The 24698-nt window shown below is 33.9% G+C and overlaps 1 protein-coding gene across 4 annotated transcripts in view; it reads left to right on the top strand.

Moving 5' to 3' along the window:
* Positions 1-1224: 1224 nt before the first annotated feature.
* LOC115444883 (hormone receptor 4) overlaps positions 1225-24698 on the top strand; it is a 60626-nt gene continuing 37152 nt past the window's right edge. For 2 of the 4 annotated variants that reach the window (XM_037444562.1, XM_037444561.1), the window contains exon 1: positions 1391-1474. In XM_037444562.1, coding sequence (XP_037300459.1) covers positions 1472-1474 — 3 coding nt within the window. In that variant the 5' untranslated portion in view covers positions 1391-1471. Of the gene's footprint in view, positions 1475-24698 lie in introns of all 4 variants that reach the window. The other 2 variants (XM_037444563.1, XM_037444564.1) reach the window with 2 other exon arrangements.

The following is a 24698-nucleotide window of genomic DNA, read 5'->3' as shown; positions in this document are numbered from 1 at the left end:
CAATCTATCATGTTGTAATACGTAGTTATTTTAAACGGCAGAAGGTTTATTTCATTTGTCGTCTCGTAAGTACAGTACCACCGTGGGTTGAGCTCCCCTACGTGTCTCCATGGAGCAAACTATTCACATAGCAGAGGTCTCGGTAATATGGACGGTGTCTACGTGAGGTGGCTCGGAGCTCGTGACCCAATTTCGCAGCTGGTGGTTTCAGCAGCAACATGGGGCGCCGCGGGGGCGCGGCGGGGCGCGCGGGCGGCGGGCCGGCGCGGAGCTGGGCGCGTGTCAATGCCGTTCGTTGACTCGAAGCAGCGGATCGACGCGGCCTCCGCCTTACATAACCACCGACAATGAGCGCTCGCTGAATGCGTTCTGATGTACCATGCACTAGGGCTCCACAGCTAATGGACCTGCTGCAAGCCTACATTTGCGCCAAATGCGTAGTAAAATTCGAGAAAAATCCTCGCCGCGCACCTCATTTCCATGCTCAAGGTCGCTGCTTATGATTTATCGTGCCTTAGAGATTTAGTCGACAATTAGATTCTAAAACGAGTTAGTGAATATATAAGAACCGCTCTATGTAACTGTTAAATAAGGTAAAACCAACTACACTGTATTTTAATAAAACTTGCAGAAAATGCAGGTCATCTATTCCGTGTTTCTTGTATACATTTTTGCGATAAAGGTACAGTTACAGGTACATACAGTTCAATATATTTTTTAAACCCATTTGCATTAAAATAATCTTTGCAGTAACATAAAACCCGTAATTAAATTTAAAGGTTTATTTATTGAATAACCGTAAAGCCTTAAATTTATTGAATTTAATATATTATGATATTAAATACTCGAACTACGTGTTTATTTAGGGATTGTAATTATCAATAAATTGTAAAACATAAATTCCCGCATATTATAAGCTATCCAACAGAAATAAGTGCAATGGACACGCGTGTTTGTAAAGAAAAGCGGCGTTCAGCGAGGGCGCAACAATAATCGCCGGCCGGTAAGGGCGGGCGGTGTGGCAGCGCTAGTCGCTACCACACCGAGCGGCCGCGCCGAAAGTGAAAGATGCGCGAGCGCGGGGCGGGGCGGGGTGCGCGGCGTGCGGCGGCGGGGGGGCGCGCTGGCGACACCGCGAGCGGCGCCGGGCGGCGGTACTAGCGCGCCGAGTGCACCGCGCCGCAGCCTCACACAAACAAAACTTTAGTTACTAACCTACTTCCGTGCGGGCGCCAACTGCGAGCGCGTCTCCCGCTCCGTTGCACGCTCGCTCGCTCGCTCGCCTCGCGTGTACCACACCGGTGCTGCTTGCGATACTCTATACTCTATGACACGTTTCAGTGATGAACATTTCTATGAAAACGTTTAAGTAGGACTCGGACCGAGCGCGACGTCCGCGGCCGTTGTTTTTGAATGGACACAAACAAGCTAGAACTGACCGGACGCCAAGCACAATTGAACAAAATGTTTTATGGTGAGATGATGATGTGTACGTCTTGTACAGCTTTTATGTTATTTTATTTTCACGTTGGCATGCACTTTGCGGTCTCGTCGTCTCATTCATTCGTTGTTTATTATTAATTCGGCCACGCACACACCGCACACGTGTTTGTCTATCTAGTTATGTATGAAAAACATTTCAGATAATCTCCAAATCGTCGTAGTATTTACCTATTTTTATCACACAAAGAAAAAATATTATACAATTTAAAACACAATATCATCACACAAATAATTTTCTAGAACGTCTATCAAATTATATATTTCTAGTTCTCTAATTAATTTTATTATTCTATTAGCCCGATGCAAAGCAAAACCTTTAAATGGCTAATCTTCAATACATATTTTTTTATAATCTATGATATCAAATAGGCATATTTATGATGTGTGACTGCTTCTTAGAATTTGTTTGTATATTTGTTTTTTTTTTTTATATAAGCATGATTCGTTATTCGTCATGGCTTTTTGTTAAAGAAAATCATTGTCATAACACATGTTCAATGTGGATTATTTAATAACTTTTTCGCAAAATGATTCTATCAAGCCGCCATATTGAATTGACGTTATCTATTAGTTGGATAAACGCCCTCTATCGTCATATTAGAACTTTATAATTTGGATAAACAATAAAAAGACATTTTTGTGCAAATTTCACGTATTGTCATGTAGTAAATATTATCTGAAGCGATATTTAAATGTAGGTTATCTTTATTATGATATGTTTTGTCGCCTATACTTCGAGACGTACCTATTAGTCAAACAACATCGTCGTGGCCTTTAGTGATGAAGCCAATAATTTATATATTTCAATGCCATATATTTAAACTTGCAGATTGTCCTAACCTACAGAAATTAATGAATGGTATAATTTGAAATAACCATTAGTATTATTCAACAAGTTTATTGATTCAATTCTTCTCAGGCTGTCGTATTATTTAATGGTGTTGACGTTTTATTTATTGATTTAATATTCGCACAATAATATTGCAAAAAAAAGATGCTAAAATGGCATTAAAACTGGTGATCTCAATTCATTTTAAGAATACGCCACTATAACAAAATTTTGTTAATTACTTGTCAACTTGACACGCTTCAATAATTCCACGTAATACTTATCGGAGTTCATTAATGATTTCATCTCAATTTATTATTGAACTTGATTCAGAAATTTATAAAATACTCAGAAAATAAATCAATGATGCATCACTTTTACGAATAATATAATAAGTTATGACAAAAATATTTATAAATGTTCATAACAATTATACAGCAACGTAAATTTTTAGCAGTCTTAAGATAAAAACGATAAAATTATTTGTTTTGTCATGTCTTAAGTATATAAAGGATCATTCAGTCGTAATATAATACTTTACTATTAAAAATACGGAAGCAATAAACAAATTATGTTCTTGTTTGCTTACGTAAAAATTTCTTAAACGCACTTATATTAGCGACTCTACATCAGCCAAAGATGTGCTACTGTTTCTTTGTCTAATTTTAGTCGACACTTTAGGTACATCGGTTTAGATACTGATAATCAATTTTGGGCCATTACCATACCGTCGTATTGACAAAATCTATTTTTATTTATAACTTTACTTTTCTTAGTCATTACCTTCTGCCTTTGTTTTACTATTGGCTGCGTATGTCTTAAAATATTTCAACTATGAGTAACCTTTTTTACTACTGCAGACTTTTGAAACACAATATTATTATCAAGTTAAATATGAAAATAGCGGCGATAGCCTAATTGGGTGTGGAACGGACTGCGAAGACGAATGTCCGCAGGTTCAAAACCCAGGGGCACACACCTCTGACTTTTCTAAAATCATGTGTGTAATCTTTGTGATTTTATCGTTCGCTTTAACGGTGAAGGAAAACATCGTGAGGGAACCTGCACATCTGAGAAGTTCTCTATAGGAATTTCGAAGGTGTGTGAAGTCTACCAATCCGCACTAGACCAGCGTGGTAGACAAAGGCCTAATCCCTCTCAGTAGTAGAGGAGGCCCGTGCTCGGCAGTGGGCAAGTATATAATACAGGGCTGATATTATTATTATTTATTATAAATATGAAAATAAAGTTTGTTTTATTTGGGCACGGCAAAATAAGCCCACTGCACCTGATGGTAAGTGTAGCGGGATCCAATAGAATGTCGACTGACGAAAGATAATTGCCCTGCGCCAGTCGACACAATTATGCCGGCCTGTTGGAACCGGATATATACAGGCTGATCCCGAAACGCGACACCCTTACGTGGGCCACTATGGCGGATTTTAAAACCTTGTGTTCGCTATTAGGGCGGATATAAAATATATCCTACCACCAACAAAATACAGACCAATTTTAATAAAACATAAATATACATTATACATATTAAGTATCTTTCTTATATTGCTTTATTGCAAAATACATAAAACGTATAAGGCCATAAAAGGATAAAAAACCTTCAAATATTTTTACTAAGATTATTTTTCTGCTTGATTCATTCTATATTTTTATTACAGTTAATGCTAATCAGATGACGAGGCTGATAGTTGAGCACATGCAAGCCATATCTGCGAATTATTTTTACACTATTCTTGAAAACCGTATCGATGATCTCACGGTGGGTCACCGCATCCTTTCGTCCATTTTTAGAATTATCTTAATAATATTAGAATGTAATAACTGAAGAACTTAATGTTTGGTGTTGATGTTGGTTGACGCTTTTTTTAATTTTAATATTTTTTTTTATATAATGATTTTTGAATTTTAAATAATACTTTATCTGTTTGTCCTTGGTAGTAAATATAGTAACATATTTACTTGATATTAAATAATATGTTAAAAATCATCGCCAAATATTGGCGAAATATTATGAAACAAACAGATATAATTTGAGTTCTGTCAAAAAAAATACGGTTTGTGTCTTGACTTTTAAATTATTTTACGTAAGGAAGAAAGCGTTAAAACAGTAATTAGTAAAATACTAATTATCGTTTGTTAGTGAGGAGAATCGTTTAGTATTACTATTCTTAACCTTTCAATTAAATTATTGTACTTGTAGGTCATTGAATAAGTCGATTTGTCTAGGCTCTACAATGTTGCAGAAACTCGTAGAGATTAGGCGAACGGACTGTGATCTCAATGTTGCACTTATCTTTAATAATCGAATGCAATTAATATATAGTACCGGTTAGTATGAAGGTCAAGTACTTTAACTTTACATAAACGTTTACGTAAATTATAATTCTTATATAGACTACAGGGTTTTAGTACAAAAACGCAGATATTAGTTCTAGATTTTTTACAATTCGATAAATTCAATATAGATATTTTATTTGTTACTTTTAAGTCGTTATTGATAATTTTTATAATACGCTCCTAAAATATGTCTTAGTCATTAATATTATTTCTATTTTAATATACGAATTATTACAATATCTATTTTTAATGTTTTATAATAATAAAATTTGATCTACATTTTAATTTTTATTTCATTACGCTTAAAATATATTAACTTTAATATGAACAACATGTAATAATGTAAATATATTGTTTTAAACTTTTTCCTTCACGACCCAAATATTGAGGTCAATGATATGATAATGCAGTTTGCATTAACACTTACTTACTTGATAAAGATAACATTTGACATCAGCGTAAGAAAATATAGTATTATGTTCCCTATATTATATTTAAAGCAAAAAACCTTTACTAACGGTTGTTTACAGACCTCTTTTCAAAGAAAAAAAGCAATAATTTTATCATACAAATTATAATGAATAATTTATTTATTAATGTATATATAAAACAATTTTTTATGTAGTTTAATAAGTTTTAGGGGTGTAGCCAGGGCACTGACTTTGGTCTACGTGTGTTGCTTCCCATAATGTGATAGACCCTACGGCCATATTTAACACTAACTTCAAACTCCAGGCTGACACTGCGAATAAAAACTGAATATGTTTTTACCTAGGATTCGAACGGGAGACCTTAGAGCAGAGATCGTAGCGTGCACGAAACACAACTAGCCTACAAAGCCAGTCCAATAAATGAGTACTATCGTCATTAGGTGTTCAATACGATACTTGTCAAATAGAATTTACTTCAAACTTGGCCCTTATATCAATAGGCCCTATTAATTATATTATTGAGCAATATTTATGGAGAAGTGTAGTACCAAATAAACACGCAACAGTTGCTATGTCTCTCTTAAAAATAATAAATCAACCGTGATTGACTTACGCAGTTCTTTTCTTACGTCAATGTCATAAAAGCTCTCTTATGTCTTAACCCACTAAAGTCAATTACCAAAGACTTTCTATACTATGAATGAATTTTAAAAATAATTTCAACTTACGCAACTTTACATACTGCAGGATTATTTTTGGTAAACACTGGTATATATTCATGACATAAATAAACCTGAAATGAACGCTTAACTTGGTAAAAGTCTACAATATCTAAAAAAAATACGGATATTTTTATCTTTCATATTGGTAAACCGTGTTACGTGGCCAACCAGAAACAGGAAATATTACATCAGTATTAAATACCAGGATTTAAAAAATAATTAAATGTTAAACTTATAATTATTTAAATATGCAACGTACTTAAATTAAGGCGATGCCTTTTTAATCCAATAGGCTGGCAAACAAGTCAGTAGGTCATCTGATATAATAATAAGTGATAACTTTTTCCACGCAAGAAATCAACTATAACTATAGAACATTAAACCTGTACTATAACACAATCACATCGGTAACTTCCGAACGTTGCAAATTACTTTGAATCCTTTAACCATCCGCTTTTCTTTTCAACGTAAAACTGCGAGTATTACGTGAGTCGCACACATGGCAGCGGCGCTGTGTGCTATAGCAAGTGCGCCTGTGTGCGTTGATTGAGCGCTGCGTTCATGTGTTTTTTTTAGTAAAACTCGCACACGGGCACATCGCGTCGTGTGGGCTCTCAAAACTAGGTCGGTTCAGTGACCCATATGTTTATCTAACGATTGCGGCGGGCGCGAAAAGCCCGCCTAGCGGCTCGCGGCCCGCGTCGGGTAATCGCTATCGCTGTTTTTGTTTAGGTTATCTGTGGGCAACCTGTCTCTCGTGCTGTTACCCTGATAACACGCACGCGATACTACTTGTGCAGCCAATGCATGACATGTGTAGTGGGTACCGATAACTGCATATTCGTGTTAAAATTTGTGTAAATCAGGTAGGCCGTTACCTCGTCTGCCTTCCGAGGCAAAAAAAATGCTTTGTAATGATTCTTTCACAATTAACTAATTAACCTATATATTATATTGCTTGAACACTTTATATTTTACTTTTAACTTATTATTTCACATAATAGGTACATACAAAGATTTATAATATAATTTTTAACTGTGCTCTCTTTAATGGTATATATTTGCATTATTAAACATCATTAAAAATTATTTCATCACATTTGTTTGAGCAGAAAGGCTCAAAAAACGCCATGTGTTGCCACGTCTTAAACATTTCGTTTTATCTTTAAATATCCCCTTAACCCAATTTTCAGTTATGTGCTTACCACACCGTATGTTTCCTTGGACGTAACCCCAGACAACCGTTTAAAAATAATTCTAGTGATTCACACATTTCCCTGATACGACTTTACACGAGTTTTTAAACTTTGTTATCTGAACAGCATTCCAAACGTGTTTTTAAGACAATTGATTTAATTTTTAATAACAATTTTAAATATTAAGTATTTTAATGCTTTCTTATATATTATATAACGATAAGATGATGTTATTAAGAAAAAAAATACGCTTTTTATAATAACTTTGTACATGCAGACATAAAAAAAGCTGAACAAATTCTTATTCATTAATATAAATTTCACAAGGTTTACTGTATTTTAGATAAAGAAAAAAGAATATTGAAGTTAATGTGTACCAGAGTTTTAAGCTGGTTTTGTGGCCGACGTATTATTATTTTTTTTGTAATAAAGTGAGACTAAGAAACATCCATTCATTGTTTTGGAACTACATATCACCTCTTTGATTATACACAAGGACATTACAAAAATGCTAATAGGGTAATAACGAATATTTTCGCAACACGAAATTAAATGCGGTGAATGCCATCCATTTAAGTGAAATTCGTGATTAATCTGGCAAATTATATTTTTGGCTAGAGCTTACTTTCTCTAGCATAAACTTTGCGTTAATTTTTTTGCCTTAACCGTTTATTAGATAAAATCACGATTTGGTATGCAATGGACTTCGTCAAAACTGTGTTGGCATGAACCTACGAATAGCTTGAGCTTGATACGCAACTTTAAACTTTAAATGTATCGCTGTAAGATTGATTTGGTTAACGAATGCGAACATAGTACACTGATTAGCGTTTGTTCAAGGACGGTGAAAGTAGAGAGAAAGGATGTGCTTATGACATCATGTTTCTGGCAACTATTGTTAGGCGCCTGCATTGTAGTCTTATATTAATAGATTATAATAGACCTCTTCATACGTGACGTGTATAAAGATGGCAAAAAGTAACGGATATTTCGACGGTTAAGTTATTCACGGAATTTTAGTTATTGTATGACTAATTTATGTGTTTTATGACTAATTGGGCCATATTTTTTTCTGTTGCCTTTTAAGGGTTACTATAGTTTATTTTATGTGTGTTTAAAGTTTTACCTAATTCAAAGCTGTTTAAAAACACGTGCTTATATTGATACCAATTGACGAGCGTATTGGATTTAGGGAGTGGATTGCATAAATATATTTATTTTATTTGCAATTGAGTTCAAATTCAAAATTTCATATGAATAGAAAATTACAAGGTTATCTTGGGAAACTTTTAAAGCAATATAAATGCAGGAACGCTGTGTTCTTGAAGTTAACTTTGTTAAATACAAAATAAATAAACACAGATTGATTGTTACTTCCCCTTGCATCAAAAAATAAGAAAACTTAAAGTTGACAAGAATTATTTCTATTGTTTTTAGATAAACTAACAATTTATCCAATTAAATTAATCATTTTGTATAAGCGTAGGTGTATCAATGGGCACCGAATCATACAATTTAAATCAGATAACTTTGATTAATCATTATAATGTTATTTATTTGCTGTTTACCCTTGTAGTAATGATATAATTTATAAGAAATATTGTTCTAATTAAATGTATGTTGATCGGTAACCTTGGACTGAGAAAAGGCCCTTAGGTACAAATCTAATGTCCAGTAGAAACTATGAAAAATTACTTTGTACATTCCAACTACGGCCTCTAATAAGTAATTAATTTAATTTTAGAATATGTGCCAATAAAAAAATACATAATAACCAATTAACAGCTGTTTTCAATAAACGATCCCAATCTTAATCTTCAATCCGATTCTGAGAATGAACGATTCAAAATAACTCATTTGTAAGCCTGTCAAAAATAATTTTGTTCTGTTTGGTTAATTTTTGTGATAGACCGAAAAAAGCGATGGCACAGTTAATTAAAAATGGCGGTTAATCAAGTTTATATATAAAATAGGTTACAACTCAATATAGACTCAACCAAAAACGATCAAATTTTAACATACAAAAGTTCTAAACAATCGACACATAAATAGCAATATGAATTGTCAGCAATTAGTACAGAGCTTAAGTTTACCTTCAAACACTTCGACTCCCTATCGCCCTTCGTTTTCGTTAGCGCCATCCACTTTACCTTTACGAAGGTGATTGCTTGTAGTGACTAAATTCATCATCACAGATGTTTTATCTCGCTCGTGCGAATTGTAAAACTAATTAGTGCGAGCGAGATAGAATAACTAGTGGCTGTTATTAGTTAGTCTAACACGCTTAGGCTGTAAGGTCGTTTGGACAAAACGTTGATGCGTCAACGAACGCTGGCAAGGTGACGCATTGTCGGTAGGAATGTATTATTGTAATACTCGTGTTATTTGCGTACTCAACAGGACGTTGGAAAATTCACTCATTCATTACTTAATTATCGGAACAATGTCCTTTTCAACTTAGGTATACATAAAACAGCGAAATTTATGAATAATAATAAAAACTGCCAAAAATCATAATTAAAACATCCTGTACATAATTATAATAGGTTTAAGTGACATTTTATAATTAAAAACATAAAAATAGATTACGCCATATTTCATGAAGGGTTAGATAGAGATGCAACTGGTGCAATTCATTGGACCGTAAGTCCGATAAAACCAACATAACCGTTCCCCTCCCCCCCCCCCCCCTGCAAATGGTGGTAGCGATAATAAATATTTTCCCCGCGAAAAAATGGGTGCACCAAACTTATTCTCTTGCCATTTATATCTTAACAGGAGCAAATAGTTTTTTTTATATCCTATTACAAAAATTGTGTACACTAATAAATCGATTAACAGTAAATTAAATAAATAAAATCAAAAGAAAGTTAAAAATAGTCCCTATGACTAAGTGAATTTTAACGCATGGTCATGAAATATTAAAAAAGTAGTTGCAATTATTTTGGCGTTCTTATTTATTCATAACGCGACCTGACATTACAATATTTAAAATACACTAAAATTAATCATGTTATTGTTAATTTTACTTGCCATTAATAAGTATGAAAGTCGATCCTTAACGTACTGGGCTCGTAACCTACAGACTTATGTGAATAATAGCTGGTTATCTCATTGCACTAAGCATTTATCTAATCAATGTAATGGTGCCTAGTGTAACTGCAAAGATAAATATTTTCTAAGAACTTATGCTAACCTTAAGAACACTTGACTCATAAATAAAATATTATGAAAGACATTACTAAATAAAAATATTTAAGGAAAATTAAATCGTATGCAATCTCTAATAAGTATACTTATGTAATACAGGCAGACTTAAAAATATTCTAATATTCCTATTTTAAAATGGAATTATGTATTATATAAAAATAAAAAGTATTAAAAATTAATACCTACAAGGGAATTTACTAATACTTATATTTTGCTTTAATTTTTATATTTGCAGCAATACGTATGAGAAATATGATTTTTATAGTAATTAAGATTTTTTTTATTTTAATTATTCAAAACAATAAACGGTAATGCTTACATATTTTTATTAAACTAACACCACAAAGAAATTACGCCCTATTTAAGCAATTAATGCAATTAAAAATAAGAAAAACAGTATTTTGTTTTAAAATAAATATCCTGTATATTAAATCTCATTTAATAACAATAATCGTCGGATAATTTGTTTATATGATCGGTTACTCTCAACCTTGTACCAACCCTCACATATAAACAAACGTAGGCGGTGATCACATAGCCAACGCGATAAAATTTTTCGTTATAAAACATAAAGTTGTTAGAGATCGTATCTAGCTTCGGGATGACGGTCGGCTTGTCCTAGTTTCGGAAAGTACCTATACAGACCACAGTTGTGGTAATTTTGCTCCGATGCGCGGGCGTTCATAATGCGTATGTTGAGATAATGCAATTGCAATACGTTATCGAATTGATATTTCGTCTCTATATCAGAATGCAAAATAGTTTTTCGTTTGGTCGTTTAGGTGCATTACACACATTAATATCTAAACTATACAATCTATATATAATTTTTCTAATTGTTGCTCTGAAACTTTTAAATGGTACCTGCCATGAAATTGAATATTGTGAATTCTCATACATTTAAGTAAATATCGTTATATTGTGTTGTGACGTGTTGTTGGTGTAAAAGTAAATAAATAAATAAACTAGCTTTTAGTCGCTGCTTCGCCCGCGTGAGAGTTTTCCCGCGATAAAATCCCCTTATATACTTGCAAGGTCATAAACTATCTCCATACCAAATTTTGATGAAAGCCATGCGTTAGATTTTTATTTTATCGCGTTGTGACAGACAGACGCGGCGGAGGATATTATTTATTATATATAAAGATTATAGCTATTATATTATTGGAAAAAACTCTACACAAAATATTTACGGATAATATTTTCTTTGCGTTTTATAAGTTAATACAAATTATAAACGCGAACCTTATAAGTTATAAAACTTTGTGCAGAGGATATTTAATACCTTATTTAAATCAATCAAATGTTATTAATAGTGATGGACCCTTTAAGTGAACGAATGAAACAATCCAAGTATACTTATGATTGCTAAAGTTAATAAAAAGTATACCATTAAGGAACCTAGTCATTTAGGCGGATATATAGTTTTTATCGTACCTCGGTTAGCCCTCTAATATTTCCTTGTAGTTTTTCTATATTTAAAAAAAAACTTGCGCTTCCTACTATTATGGTTTAAATTATTTATAGCGTCTCATTCGATATCCTTCTTGCGGAATTTATTGCTTATTTTATAAATGAACTCTGTTACTCCAGATTTACTTAGAATGTTTACGTTGGACTTGATTCAATACATTCGTAATCCTTTGAAACCTGTCACTATACTGCTTTAAATATTTTATATTTAATACACCAACATAAAACTTTGTACCTATTTTTAAGAGCAAGTAGGAGTGTCAGATTTGGTATAAATAAATTGTATATAGAGAGATATAAAAGAAAAGATTGTCAGCTCTGTGTTATATATTGTCCCACAGCTGGGCACTGGCCTCCTGTACTGTTGAGAGGGATTAGACCTTAGTCCACCACGCTTAGTGCGGGTCGGTAGACTTCACACACTCTCAAAATTCATTTATAGACCTTCTCAAGTATGCAGGTTTCCTCACGATGTTTTCCTTGACAGTTAAAGCAAGAATTATTCACAAAGAATACGCATAATTTTAGAAAAGTCATTCGTCTCGGCAGTCCGTGCAACTCCCAACTGGGCTATCGCCGCTATTTAAAATTTATATATTTTTTACAAATATATTAAATTTGACGGATGAATTCTGATCGCTAGACAATCACTAGTACTATTTATTATGTATCTTAAGTCTAAATAATCTTTTTCAATTTATAAAATAACAATGTATTTAACAATATCTGCAAATGTAACTCCAATAAAATTTACACAGCGTATTGTAGGAACACGAAATTGAAAACTAATTATTATTAATGGAAACATGTAATTTTCTGACAATTTACGTGCACAAATCGCTGCCCGTCATTATTCATGTTATGGCGCCAGTAATGTAGCTGCGGTGACCAGTTTTATTAGCAGCTGCGTGCTTAAAGAATTTTCTACGGTGTTACTTAGAAGTCTGCGTTAGATGGAATGGACCTTGATCTGCGTGTCAGCCAGTTACTATGTCAATTAATCTATAGTATGCAATAAAAAAATATATACGTATTTTTTTTAATTCTTGTTTTTTTTTAATTCTTGCAAGACAAGGGAAGCAAAGAGGCATAATCTATAAATCCAAAGCAATTCATACATATTGGAATAAATTTCAAATTCCGATTTAACTGATGATTTTACTGTCTATTGACTAGTGATAAGTGATGAACCGAATCGGGTTTTGAGATTAGAAATCAAATGGTAATGACATTTGTATTTAAATGCCTTTCAAATTATTATTCTTAAGATGTTCTTAAGTGATTTAAATCGTTGACAGGCGATAAGATTTTGGCATTAGCTTTCTACAAGACTTGCGGTCATTTTTTATGTTTAATATGGCCTTAATATATCTTCAAACTGTTAAAATAAAAGTGATTTTATTGATTGGTTTTACAATTTCTTAATTAAATTTAAATATCAAAAACATAGAAACAGCAAAGCACTTACAACTAAAAATATATTATATATTTTACATCGATATATATGTACTAGATCTGGCGTTCCGTACACTCATTGTGTTCGACTGAACTGTTCTGAAATCCGTACACATGACTTTAGTATGATTTCTACATTCACAGCGTGTGGTTATATACGAAATGGCGCTCATAATATAAGAACTCGAGTCTAAATGTAAACCTGAATGTGAAAAAAAAATATCAGTCAAGTAAAATTATTTGTTGTTCAAGTTAAATAAATTATAACAGTGACGTTTTAGTTGCCATTTTAGTTCAGATTTTGAACAAATAGTTTATATGGAACTTCGTGTCTATAGAAGAGACGTCAATGATATTTTATATATTTGTTGTTAATTTTATGAACCTAGCAAAATAAGTTAGTGACGAATCACATCACGTGTTGCCATTACGTTATTTATCTGCGCTTGGTTAGTCACAGAGCAACGAGCGGCCGGGAGGTAGTTGTCTAAAATTAGGGTCAATGATGATAAGGCCATAAAACCGCCATCTAACGTTATACTGTACTGCCAATAGGTCCAGCAAACCGTTTACATGGAAGGGTACGTACTCCTAACGGATACGTACAATATAAATATTATAACTTATATGATTTTTCTCTACAAAATTTACAATTTGATACATTTTTTTGCTTCATTTTTGGTACTTAAAACTTATAATCACATAATCTTAAAGAAGAAAACTTTGTTCTAAACAAATATGTTGCTCCGGAGTTCGGGCACGCAACTATCTGTTGACGTGTTTGCTCTCGTTTCGTGGGCTTTTTTTAATCTTATCAGTAATCTTTCAACCTATTTTTTATTCTTAGAGAAATCTTACGCGTTCAAACACTTGATACACTTTTCTAAATATTGTTGTGTGTAATTTAACAGTAAAGTAAGTGATAAATAAGTTTGGAACAAGAAAATATTTTTTCGCGTCAATAAATTATATTCAAAGCTTGAACATACATATTGAATTATAAATTATAACAAATCTTCTGACAAATCTACATCATTGATATTAAATAAATATTATAAGACATAAATAATTGCCAATACCATAAGTTACTTTAACAGGTAGTTATAATATTCATTAATTCCAATTTAAAATAAAATTTATTCCTCAAAATAAGCTCAGGCATTCTATTTTTAAAATCATTTAAAAAAATTAAATAAATCGAGTCAACAGATGACAAATCCCTTACTAAGCCACAGTTCATCGACTCGCCTATTTCAAATTCAATAAACTGTAATAAATAATGTATCGGTGAATAATTATCCTAAACACTAAGATATAATGGCGGCGTATGGATATTTGATTTGCATCAATCACGTCTGTCGGCGGATATAGTAGGCGAACGCCCATACACCCACGCGCCACGCGATTTGTAACCTAGGTACAGTACGCCACAAAAATACCCAATCTACCATTATATTAACAGCTATCATTTTTGTATATAAATTCAAAACTTCAAATCACATGCTAAAACATATTTTTTCGTTATTAAAAATAAATTAATACCTACATGGTTTATTTTACAGAAGATAGTACAATTATTGGTAAGGAAACAAAATTATATAGGCTATTTGAAGTGAATTTGTTGAGAAACTTTTGTGACTAAATGTACTTAGTGAACTTTAGCAAACCTAGGACATTCTGACCGCGGACCCTAGTGTAGGAGAATTAATTGCGTTTTCACAACCGCCGTCGTTATGGCAGCTCATAACTCCAGAGTTACGAAAGTGTAGTTAACTTGTTTATGGATAATCAGAAATCGTTTTGCTTTTCGAATGTCCTTTGCTTAAATTACAATATTTGATTTGCTTGTAATATATTAATGACCAAGTTCTTGCATATATATTTTTAAGTAACAAAATAGCTCAGTAAATACTTTTAAAAATATTGTCCAACATAATGTCGAGTAACTCACGTGTTCAATGTTGCTTTGTAAGAATGTGTCATCAAAAAGCGATGATAGCCTCGTTGGAGATGGAGCTGTCTACATAGCGAAGACCCTAAGCTCAAAACTCAAGGCAAACATCTCTGACTTTTTGACGTTACGTGTGTATAAATTGATAATAATTATTGCTCGCTTTAACGGTGAAGGAATACATCGTGAGGAAACCTACATATCTAAGAATTATACCATATCCCGTTTGTCCAAGACATACAATTCTATTTCTGGGAAAGTGGATGTGTTTGTGGATAAATTGTCGTTTTTCAAAAAGGTTGTTGTGACATTGTTGAGAGATCAAGGTGTGTAATGTCATTTTGCACATTTTCCGAGTTTTATAAAAGTCTTTATTATTTTACTTATAATTTGTTCATTGTTTTTGAATATCATAAAGTCCCCACCCTTTTTTTTTTAATATAGTTACTACATTTATTTGTAAAATATTACGCATTTATGATGTATGACTAGTTAATTAATATTAATATGTGTGGTGTTATTTTTTTTGTCAATGCATGCTGTGACACCTTAAAATGTTGTGCATTTAAACCTATCATTACTGTTATGTTTTATTGGAGCTATTTATAATGTAACAACTACTGGTTGTCCTAATTATAAATAAATAAATAAATAAGAATTCGCCATAAGAATTGCGAACGTATGTGAAGTTTACCAACCCGCACTAAGCCCGCCTGGTCGACTAAAACCTAAACCCTCTCAGGAGTTTAGCAGGCCTGTATCCAGCAGTGGGACAGTGGGTAGTGAGATATAATATAGGACTGGTACTATTAATCATCACTAAGTCATACTAAAAAGCTTAAAACAGTCATGGCACAGCAATGTTGTAAAGGCCTCTAGTTGATATTTCTTGCATTAGCCACACATAGAATATTAGTAAACAATACTCAAGCCCAAGGTCGAAGTATTAATAAAGTTGATTGTAGCTCGTTCTATGAACTAAAACAATATTACATCTTTAAATAAATTACTTTATAACAAACAGTACCAATAATATAACAAAACATTTTTTTTTTATTTTTAACTAATAATATATATATTTGCGGCTTAATAATACGAATAATACTACATTGTATTAATAAATATACAAAACACGTTGAGGATTATATACAAATTATATGCAATGTTAATAGCGCGTTACTAAAATGATTTGCCAAGAATGACAACATGTGCCTATTATGTGCTAAACTTGCCATACGCCAGTTCACTTGAGTATATTAGCCTCAGAAACTACGTCATCAGATCAAAATTGTCCATAGAATAAAACAACATAAACAAATTAAAAATATCTTTAAATAAAATAAATTGTTCATTTTTCACTTTTATAATCAGGCTAGTATTTATTTTAGATATAGATTATAGATAATTTATAGGCCGAATAATTAAAATTCGGCCCTTATTCTCGAAAATATAAGTAAATTTAATGTAAAGCTTAAAATAATAAATCAATCCTGTTTAATGTCAACCGTAGTATGTCGCAAACTGTTTTGGCTATTTGCGTGTGCTCTAAAATGTCTTGAAAATGCAGATACTAGACTGGAGAGGTCATCAACATTGGTCCAGTATTGAATATTGCTTAATTCCATAAAGTAAGGAGAGGCCTGAGCCCAACAGCATTGTAAATGCTAATTTTATCCATATCATGTTGCGAAAACATAGGTCAGTTCAGAATTGCAACAAATCTAGTCGACAAATGAGATACCAAACAAACTAAAAGCTATAAAATATACGATACAGTTACATTTATTTGCCTGAATTAAATAGGTGGCACTTTCGATTTAATACAACATTTATACCAGCATGGCAGTATTTCCGTTTAGGTGCAGGTAATTTACTCGTCTAAGAACCAAAGCCAGGCTAAGTAATACATTTATTAATATTAATAACGTTTAAATTAATTCAACTTAGAACAGGTTGAACCACATAAAATATGTCGTACTTTCATAGAACGGTACAATAAAGACAGAATTGTCAAAATCCAAGTCCAACGTAAAATGTACTTTACAGATAATCATTTAGTTAAAGAATCTAATCGTTGTATATTTCATTCCATCGCTTGTAGCTCGCAGTCCGCCCCGTCCCTTCCGAGCGTGCAACAGTAGGGTTTCCCACGCAGGCTGTAGGCAGCCCAGCGCGGCCTTGCGGCAAACCTTTGTACACCGGCAATGTTATCACCGAGTCACGGACTCGGGCCTTCTACTATTGTATGATCTACTCATTGCCAACTTTGCCTATATTTAGAATCAGCGTAATTTTTGTCATCTGTCGACAATGTCAAGACTTTGTCTCGACGAATAAAAGATGCGCGAGATCACAATTGAATCGTGATTGAATCAATATTTTGTTACGCTAGACTGAGTTTTGTTTGTTTTCTTAAATACGGAGTTTTTCTGAGTTGAATTAGGTATATATTTTAATGTATAACTTCTCCTCTATTCAATACCATTGGGATACAGATTCCAGTAAATTAAATTTGAGTAAGATTTCTATGATTTTTTATTAGCAGAGCAAAATCAATACGTTCGTTATATCGTACTTCACAGATAAACAAAAGAACGCCTCTAGCAATACAATGAAGAGCACTTTATTCTTTTTAAATATAACCAAACAAAAATATTATTACAAAAATTAAAACGTCTTTACTTTATTCGTATTTTCTATCTAAAAATCGGTATCAGCTCAGAGACAATTTATGCTCTATACGGCGATCGGCTCGTCCTCTATCACATCATAGGACGGGATTTGCACGGCGAAATGTGGGCGCGCACAGGTTGCGCCTGTGCCTAGCCGTTCGGGAATTAAGTCGTGAATGTAAAAACTATTATTTTATCTCGTTTCAATAATAACCCAATGACATTACTAGTTCCAGCAACGATTTGTAACTTTCACTCCCACTTTTACTATCAATGCGAAGTGACAGTCACGGCCGGGTCATCAATTACGTAAAGCTATCGAATAAACAACATTTGCGCAATTTATAAAACAAAAAACAATATTATCACTGTTATATAAATACTGAAAACGTTACTTTGAATTTTACAGCTTCCTCTATTATTTTTTGCTATCGGATATTAAAATCTTTATTATTACCTCATCATTCGAAAGATACCTATCTTAAAATATTTTTTTGTATATTTTCTGAATCATTTTATCGCGGTAAAAGTAGTTTCAAAGTTATGTCATTTGTTTATAAAATTATAGTAACATGTAATAAAACGAGAGTATTCAAATTAAATTTATAAAAATACACAAATTATTTGAATGACATCCAAAAGTTTTTTAAAGAAAATATTAAATAAGAATAATAAGAAATGTAATAATAAGTGATATGTTCACCACCTTGTCATACCGATCCTAAAAGTGATTTGCTGTCAATACAATCGACACATTTGAACACTTCCAAGTTTAAACATTTTAAAGTTACGCCATAACACGTCAAACAGTAAATGAAAGTGTCAAGCCGGCTTGACAGACATCACTAATTATATTACCCGCGGCCCAAACTAGAGTCAACCGAGGTGAATGATCTTAAAATCAAATCTGTCCCGAACACATTCTTATGGAAAGTGAACATTACTTCACTATAAATAGATTGACCTTTCGCTTGGCTGATGCGTCAGCTAAACTTACACGTGATGTAACAACACACACACAAATATGTTACACGTACCTGTTGTAAGCACGAGTGGTGGCCGACGAAAGAGAAAGTGGTTAAGGTCTCAATGGTGGCTGACCGGTGGCTATAGTGCTGTACAGGTATCGACACATCGATATTGATTTAAATGTGTTTTAATCGGAAAGGACAGTAACACTTGATTCCATTAACGCTCTGATCCATGGAAATTTTATACCGACAGATAAATTTATGGAAATTTTATATCGACAGATTAATAAAGAAAAAACATCTCTTTTAACAATGAAACTCTAATCCATCCTAATTGTATTAGCACTATGTGATTCTCTAACCAATAACCAAAGGTTATTATGTAGATTTTTATTTGTATGCTCTCTGCATTGTTTTAAAACGAAAACAATGTCATTATTTCAAACCGGTACCAAATAAAATAAATAAATATCGTTTAATAGTATATCGATATCCATTGTCCACAACACTACACCGACATGTTCCGGAGCTTGCTCCTACGGGAAGTACAGTAACTCGTTCCACGCAAGGTACCGTTAGCTACGTGCGCCCGCGCAGCCTAGACCAATTACTCTCGCTTTCGACCGACCGTAGCGAGACAATGGCTTTCTTCGCGTTATTACTTTCGATGAAGATTTTTTTATTAATATACTTAGAAGATACATATATACAGTTATTCCGATGCAGGATATGTTTGTTTACGGTGTTTTAAAGAATATTAAACCAGATAAAATGCCTCTATACGGAGTGAAGTGTTAGCTTAATTTAAAAAGTTAGACTATGGAAAAATACGGATGCATGGTTAAATATCGCATAATACTTGACCTTATCAAATTTTAAAATTCACTTAACATTGAAAAGATATCTTTACCATCTCATTAGAGTAAATAATGTATTTCAACTTAACAAAGTAATATGAAAAACAATACAAATGTCCCTATAATAAAGTTTTATACAAAGGATGACTTTAAAAAAAATGCGTGCTTATTCCATATCACGATTTTTAGCGAGTTCAATACTCACGTGCCGTAAGACAGAAAGATAAAAATCGCGTGAAGCAAGTATTCAAAAAAGTTTAAAGCCTTGACCACGGGTGGCTGACATTAAACGCACGCGCCTTTCACGGCGCTCAGGTGTCCGTTGTATAACTGACTTTCCATTTCTTTGGCTCTGTTAAGACCCCATCTCAATTATTCCTTCGCGGTTGCGGGTAATTTTTTATAATTAGAATGGTTTTACATGCAAATTATTTACAGAATTGGGGAATAATGAAGGGTTTTTTTACCCTGAAATAAAATCTGTTTCATTATTATTTATGTATGTATATTACTACATTGTCATAAAACTCCTGGACGAACACTCTATGGACATATTATCCTCGATGACCAAAAGTTCCAGAAACGTTACTACCTCTTTCAAACACTCGCGAATATTCGACAGGCCCGCAGTGTGTTCGCGCCGTTATTTGCGGTATCGTCTTACGAAACCGCCGGTCGCGGCGCGAGTTAAGGTCGCCGATATGTGGCAATTTTCCCATTCCGAAGAGAAGCTAAACCTTGACCTAGGAATTAAATTTCATTTCGTCACACGCTTTACCCGTTACATATTGCAATTTGTTCGCAACGCGGTTTATATTTAAAATGTGAGTAATGTTTTATTACGTTTTTTTGCTATCAGGGTACTGAACTTCAATAGTTGGACTATTAACGAGGAATAATTTAAAGTGGCCTGAGAGTCTGTGGTAGATGTTAGTACCATGCTGTTGTATGGTGCCTATACTCCAGTGGCGATTGTGCAACACGCCGCTAGATGGCATTGCGTGGCATGCAAGCACGTCGGGCTGCGCGGAGGGGCGCGTGCGCATGTTGCGCCACCACGGGCTCTTTACGCAACACGGCCATTCACCCCGGAAGACGTTTTCCTCGCAGTTTCTTTAGCAGTGTGTTACTGTGGCGAGCTCGCGTGACTCGATCGCGTGTTGTATAAGTACCCTTAACACCCTCCCGCGGCCGGATTTGTACCACTCACACTCAGACCTAATTATCTTATCGCATGAGACCAAGATGCACCGGCTAGGAAGCTTTTACTTGAACAGTCATTAACCGACTTCTATCGGATAATAAATCAATTGTAAATGAAACTATTCTTAGAAACGCTGCAAATGGCACATTAGTTTCGTAAGAATGAGGTCTTTAAATAGCCATCATGTGCATTTAACGTTACCGTTGCAGAAACGTTTACTATGAAACTGCAGTTGTGTTAATCTAATGTGTTCAAATATTTTTTAAACGTAAACTGTTTGCTTTACATGCGTGAGTTGGCCGACTGACTGTATGTTGATGGGTCAAGAAAACATAAACACAATAAACTGATCTATATGCGATCAGTGGTGTTGTTTTTTTGTAAACAAAATTAATAGGAAAACGGCGTATGTCCGAACGACAAATGCTTGCAACACATCCTCCAAAATAGATTGGCCAGTAGTAAACAGGGAAACTATATGAAGATTTTCCGTCGGCTCGGCGCCGTAACAAAATATTTTTGGTAGCTGGGTTAACGCGAGTTTGTATGAGGAAATTCGTTTTAGTGTTTTGGTCTCGTGTAAACTTTCGTAACTCGTACGCAACGCAGTGAGTCAAGTGTAAATTTAATAAACAATGCAATATGGACCTTATTAATTTTGAAATTGTTTTCTCACAGCGTTATTGTCTTTCTTATTCACGAGACTGTTATGTATCTGACCGTAATTTTAAATAAAACTGTAGCTTATTGAAGGGAAAGTATAATTATAGCTTACTGGCAATAATTCTATAGTTGTAAGTGTCGCAGTTAGGGCTATTAGCTTCTAAGACGTTTACATAACATGTGACATTGGTGTCTGGTACAGCCGTATACTGTGTCGGCACAAATTACGCAAAGATGCACCAGCCATCGGAGGCCCCTTGCGAAACAGCGAGTACGCCGTGCACTCTTAAGGGGCATACGTCGCGTATACAGCTTCTATATTAATTATTTTACTACACTTTTAAACTAAGTATACTCGAGAATTGAGTAAGATTCGAATGCCTTTGAAATAATATTTAAATTCAATTATCTTGTATGATATACCCGCATTCATAAAATATATGTAGACAATTCGAAACCATTATTGTTTATTGAAGAGAATCGTTTCACATCAATCGATGCTAAGCCTTAACATCCAAAGCGATAGTGCAAGATCTTATAAGAACGATAAATCTTCACACCTATCATAGATCCTCCGATAACTGCTCTTAAGTTATTATACAATTTAGTCTAGACGCGATTTCTTTGCGAAACCACGCTACCGAGCTGTGTTGCACGTAGGTAGCAATTATTTTGGGCAGAATGCAAATTAGATGCCCGATAGCAATGCACGTCTTCATTTGCGAACTAACGTACGTGATAATTTACATACATCATTATCTTGTTCTCAAAATAACACGCCGACTGACAGTCGAAGTTATTTTATTGCTGTTACGTGAAGGAGGAAAAAAATCGATGTAATGTTATTAGAATGTATTATTAAAGTCGTATTTCTTTGTGGATGTATTTAATTTTCTCTAGCATTGTGTAAAGAATGGCATTAGGTGATAATCTAGTCTTTTCATTATGGAGATTTTAGTCAATTACTAAATGGAACCTTGTCACCCAAGCTCAGGAGGCACTCTAACTCCGAGCTTTAACAATGTCTCCATATTTAATTATAAATTCAAAAGACATAAAATATTAATTGCATATTAAAATTTCTTAAAACTATATTCTTTTAAAGGAATAATAAAATGCCGCACCTTGTGTATTTTTGGAAGTGTTTCGCAAACGCAATGTAAACTGCGACTTCTAACATACTAACCGCTAAAAGCTTCATTGCTCAAACATATTGAAGAGTGATTCGAGATGATCGCGAGCACATTGTCCGCTTACCCAACCAACACTCATCAATTAAAACATCTCTTCAATACAACTGTGCCAAATAAAGAGGGGTAAAGACCTTTTACGTAACGAAGTTACGTGGCACGGTGAGAGGCAATGTCAGCCATTACTATTATTATGACGAGACCACTTATAGATCCACGGTACAACACAACTAATCGGATACCTTTGGGCTTTTGTGGCGTTGGTTAACTAGAGAACATTCATGTTGGAAAGTTGGAGGTCGGTCATTAACTGAACACTCGATTCGTTACAATTTCTTAATATTAAGAAACTGTTATTATCAATTACAACGTAAACTTATGAGAATATATTTGCGACCCATTTGTTAGAGCATGCTGTGAATAATATTTTTAAGGGCCGCATTTTGTAATGTTACCTTTATTACGTTTTTAATTATTTATGTGTAAATTAAAAATGTCCTTGACTTGCTTATTTTTTTGCTACATAAATCCAACTGTTAAGTGTGGGAAACAAGCGATATTTCAATTTATCAAGCATTTTTTTTTTATTATAAAACCCACGCGTCCCGTCGCGCCGCTATTTAGAACCGCTATTATCTTAATAGTATTTCACAATAACAGGTAATGTATTGCAGATCAAGGTTCTTCTTTATATCTAACAAAATTCGTCTTTTGTTTCGCTAGTATTATGTACTAAAAAGGTCAATGAACAGCCTCGGTATTTCTACAGTCGTATTTCGTACGACGTAACGGCATTTATCGTATTCATTTGTTGTTCGAATGTGTTTGTTATTGTGGTTAGATAAGGTTCAAAATAAGAATCGATGTCTATGAATGGAAGGCCTTCTGTGTTGTTTGTCGAGTGGCGATGTTCACAGGAACCTTGTCGTAGGTTACGCGCGAGCGCTGATGCAATTTAAACCCAGACGCGTGGCGTTAGGTCCTCAAATTATCTGGCACTGAGTGGTTCTTTAGACCAGTAGCGTCTAGATTATTTGTTGGCAGTGACGGCCAAAATGTTAGTTTGTTTATCGTTACGCTCGTTCTTGACAGCGAAAAAGTGAAAACGGCTGCTGTGGCGGAGCTGCGATTGTGAAACCGGGCGGCGGCGAGGCCTCGCGCCATGGTGTGGACTCGCGGTGGCGCACGCGCATGCGAGCAAAACACCGCACCTTATGTAACGCTAGACGTTCCCCAACCTCACATATTCACCATAAGTGACATATAATCAACACTTCCACGATTTGGTACAGTGCCCGACAATTGCGTAAATTATTACATAGCTATGTTGTAAAGAATGATTTTATTTGTCCAATACGCGTACATTTTTAGCGACACATTTTAACTACTTATATATTCGTTTCAAACTCAAAATCCTCTAAGGATTTAAAGCATAACGAGTAGTCAAAACATTCGCCCTAATTTGTCAGTTACACCCATTTTGCTATTCAACAACTTACTACCATAGTCAGCTTTATTCGTTTATGTCTATTAACTGCTCGGCAATACCATTGTTAGTTCGTTGGCTTTTAACCGCTTTACAAATAAAAGGCAGTAATTGTATGTCAGGAGCAGTACATTCTAGAAGCCAATGTAGATTTTTGGCATGTACTTGAATCTAATTGTTAGTCGTACCACAAAAATTCATGACACAATAATGATGTGTCACCGACGTAACTATTGTTTATTGTTCAAATTGAGGTTTTCAAAAATGGGAACGATGAACGGTACTTTAACTAGCGATAAAAGGTACTTTATTGTGACTTATTTTTACCATAATTTAATTAAAGATTAATATGGAAGCAATCAATCTTTATTTTTGTGATCTTAATATTTTGGCCGGCATTGCAATATTCTCATTCATAAATAGGGATACACGTGAAGTAATACATTAATATTCTATAAATTCGCCGGTCGTTACTCCATGAAAGATAAAAATAAACCAGAAGTTGAAATCTTGTTAAATGACCTATAATAATA

Source organism: Manduca sexta, chromosome 28, assembly GCF_014839805.1.
Source record: "Manduca sexta isolate Smith_Timp_Sample1 chromosome 28, JHU_Msex_v1.0, whole genome shotgun sequence".
Lineage (NCBI taxonomy): Eukaryota > Metazoa > Arthropoda > Insecta > Lepidoptera > Sphingidae > Manduca > Manduca sexta.
The sequence above is the reverse complement of the archived record's forward strand: the minus strand, read 5'-3'. Positions and strand labels throughout refer to the sequence as shown.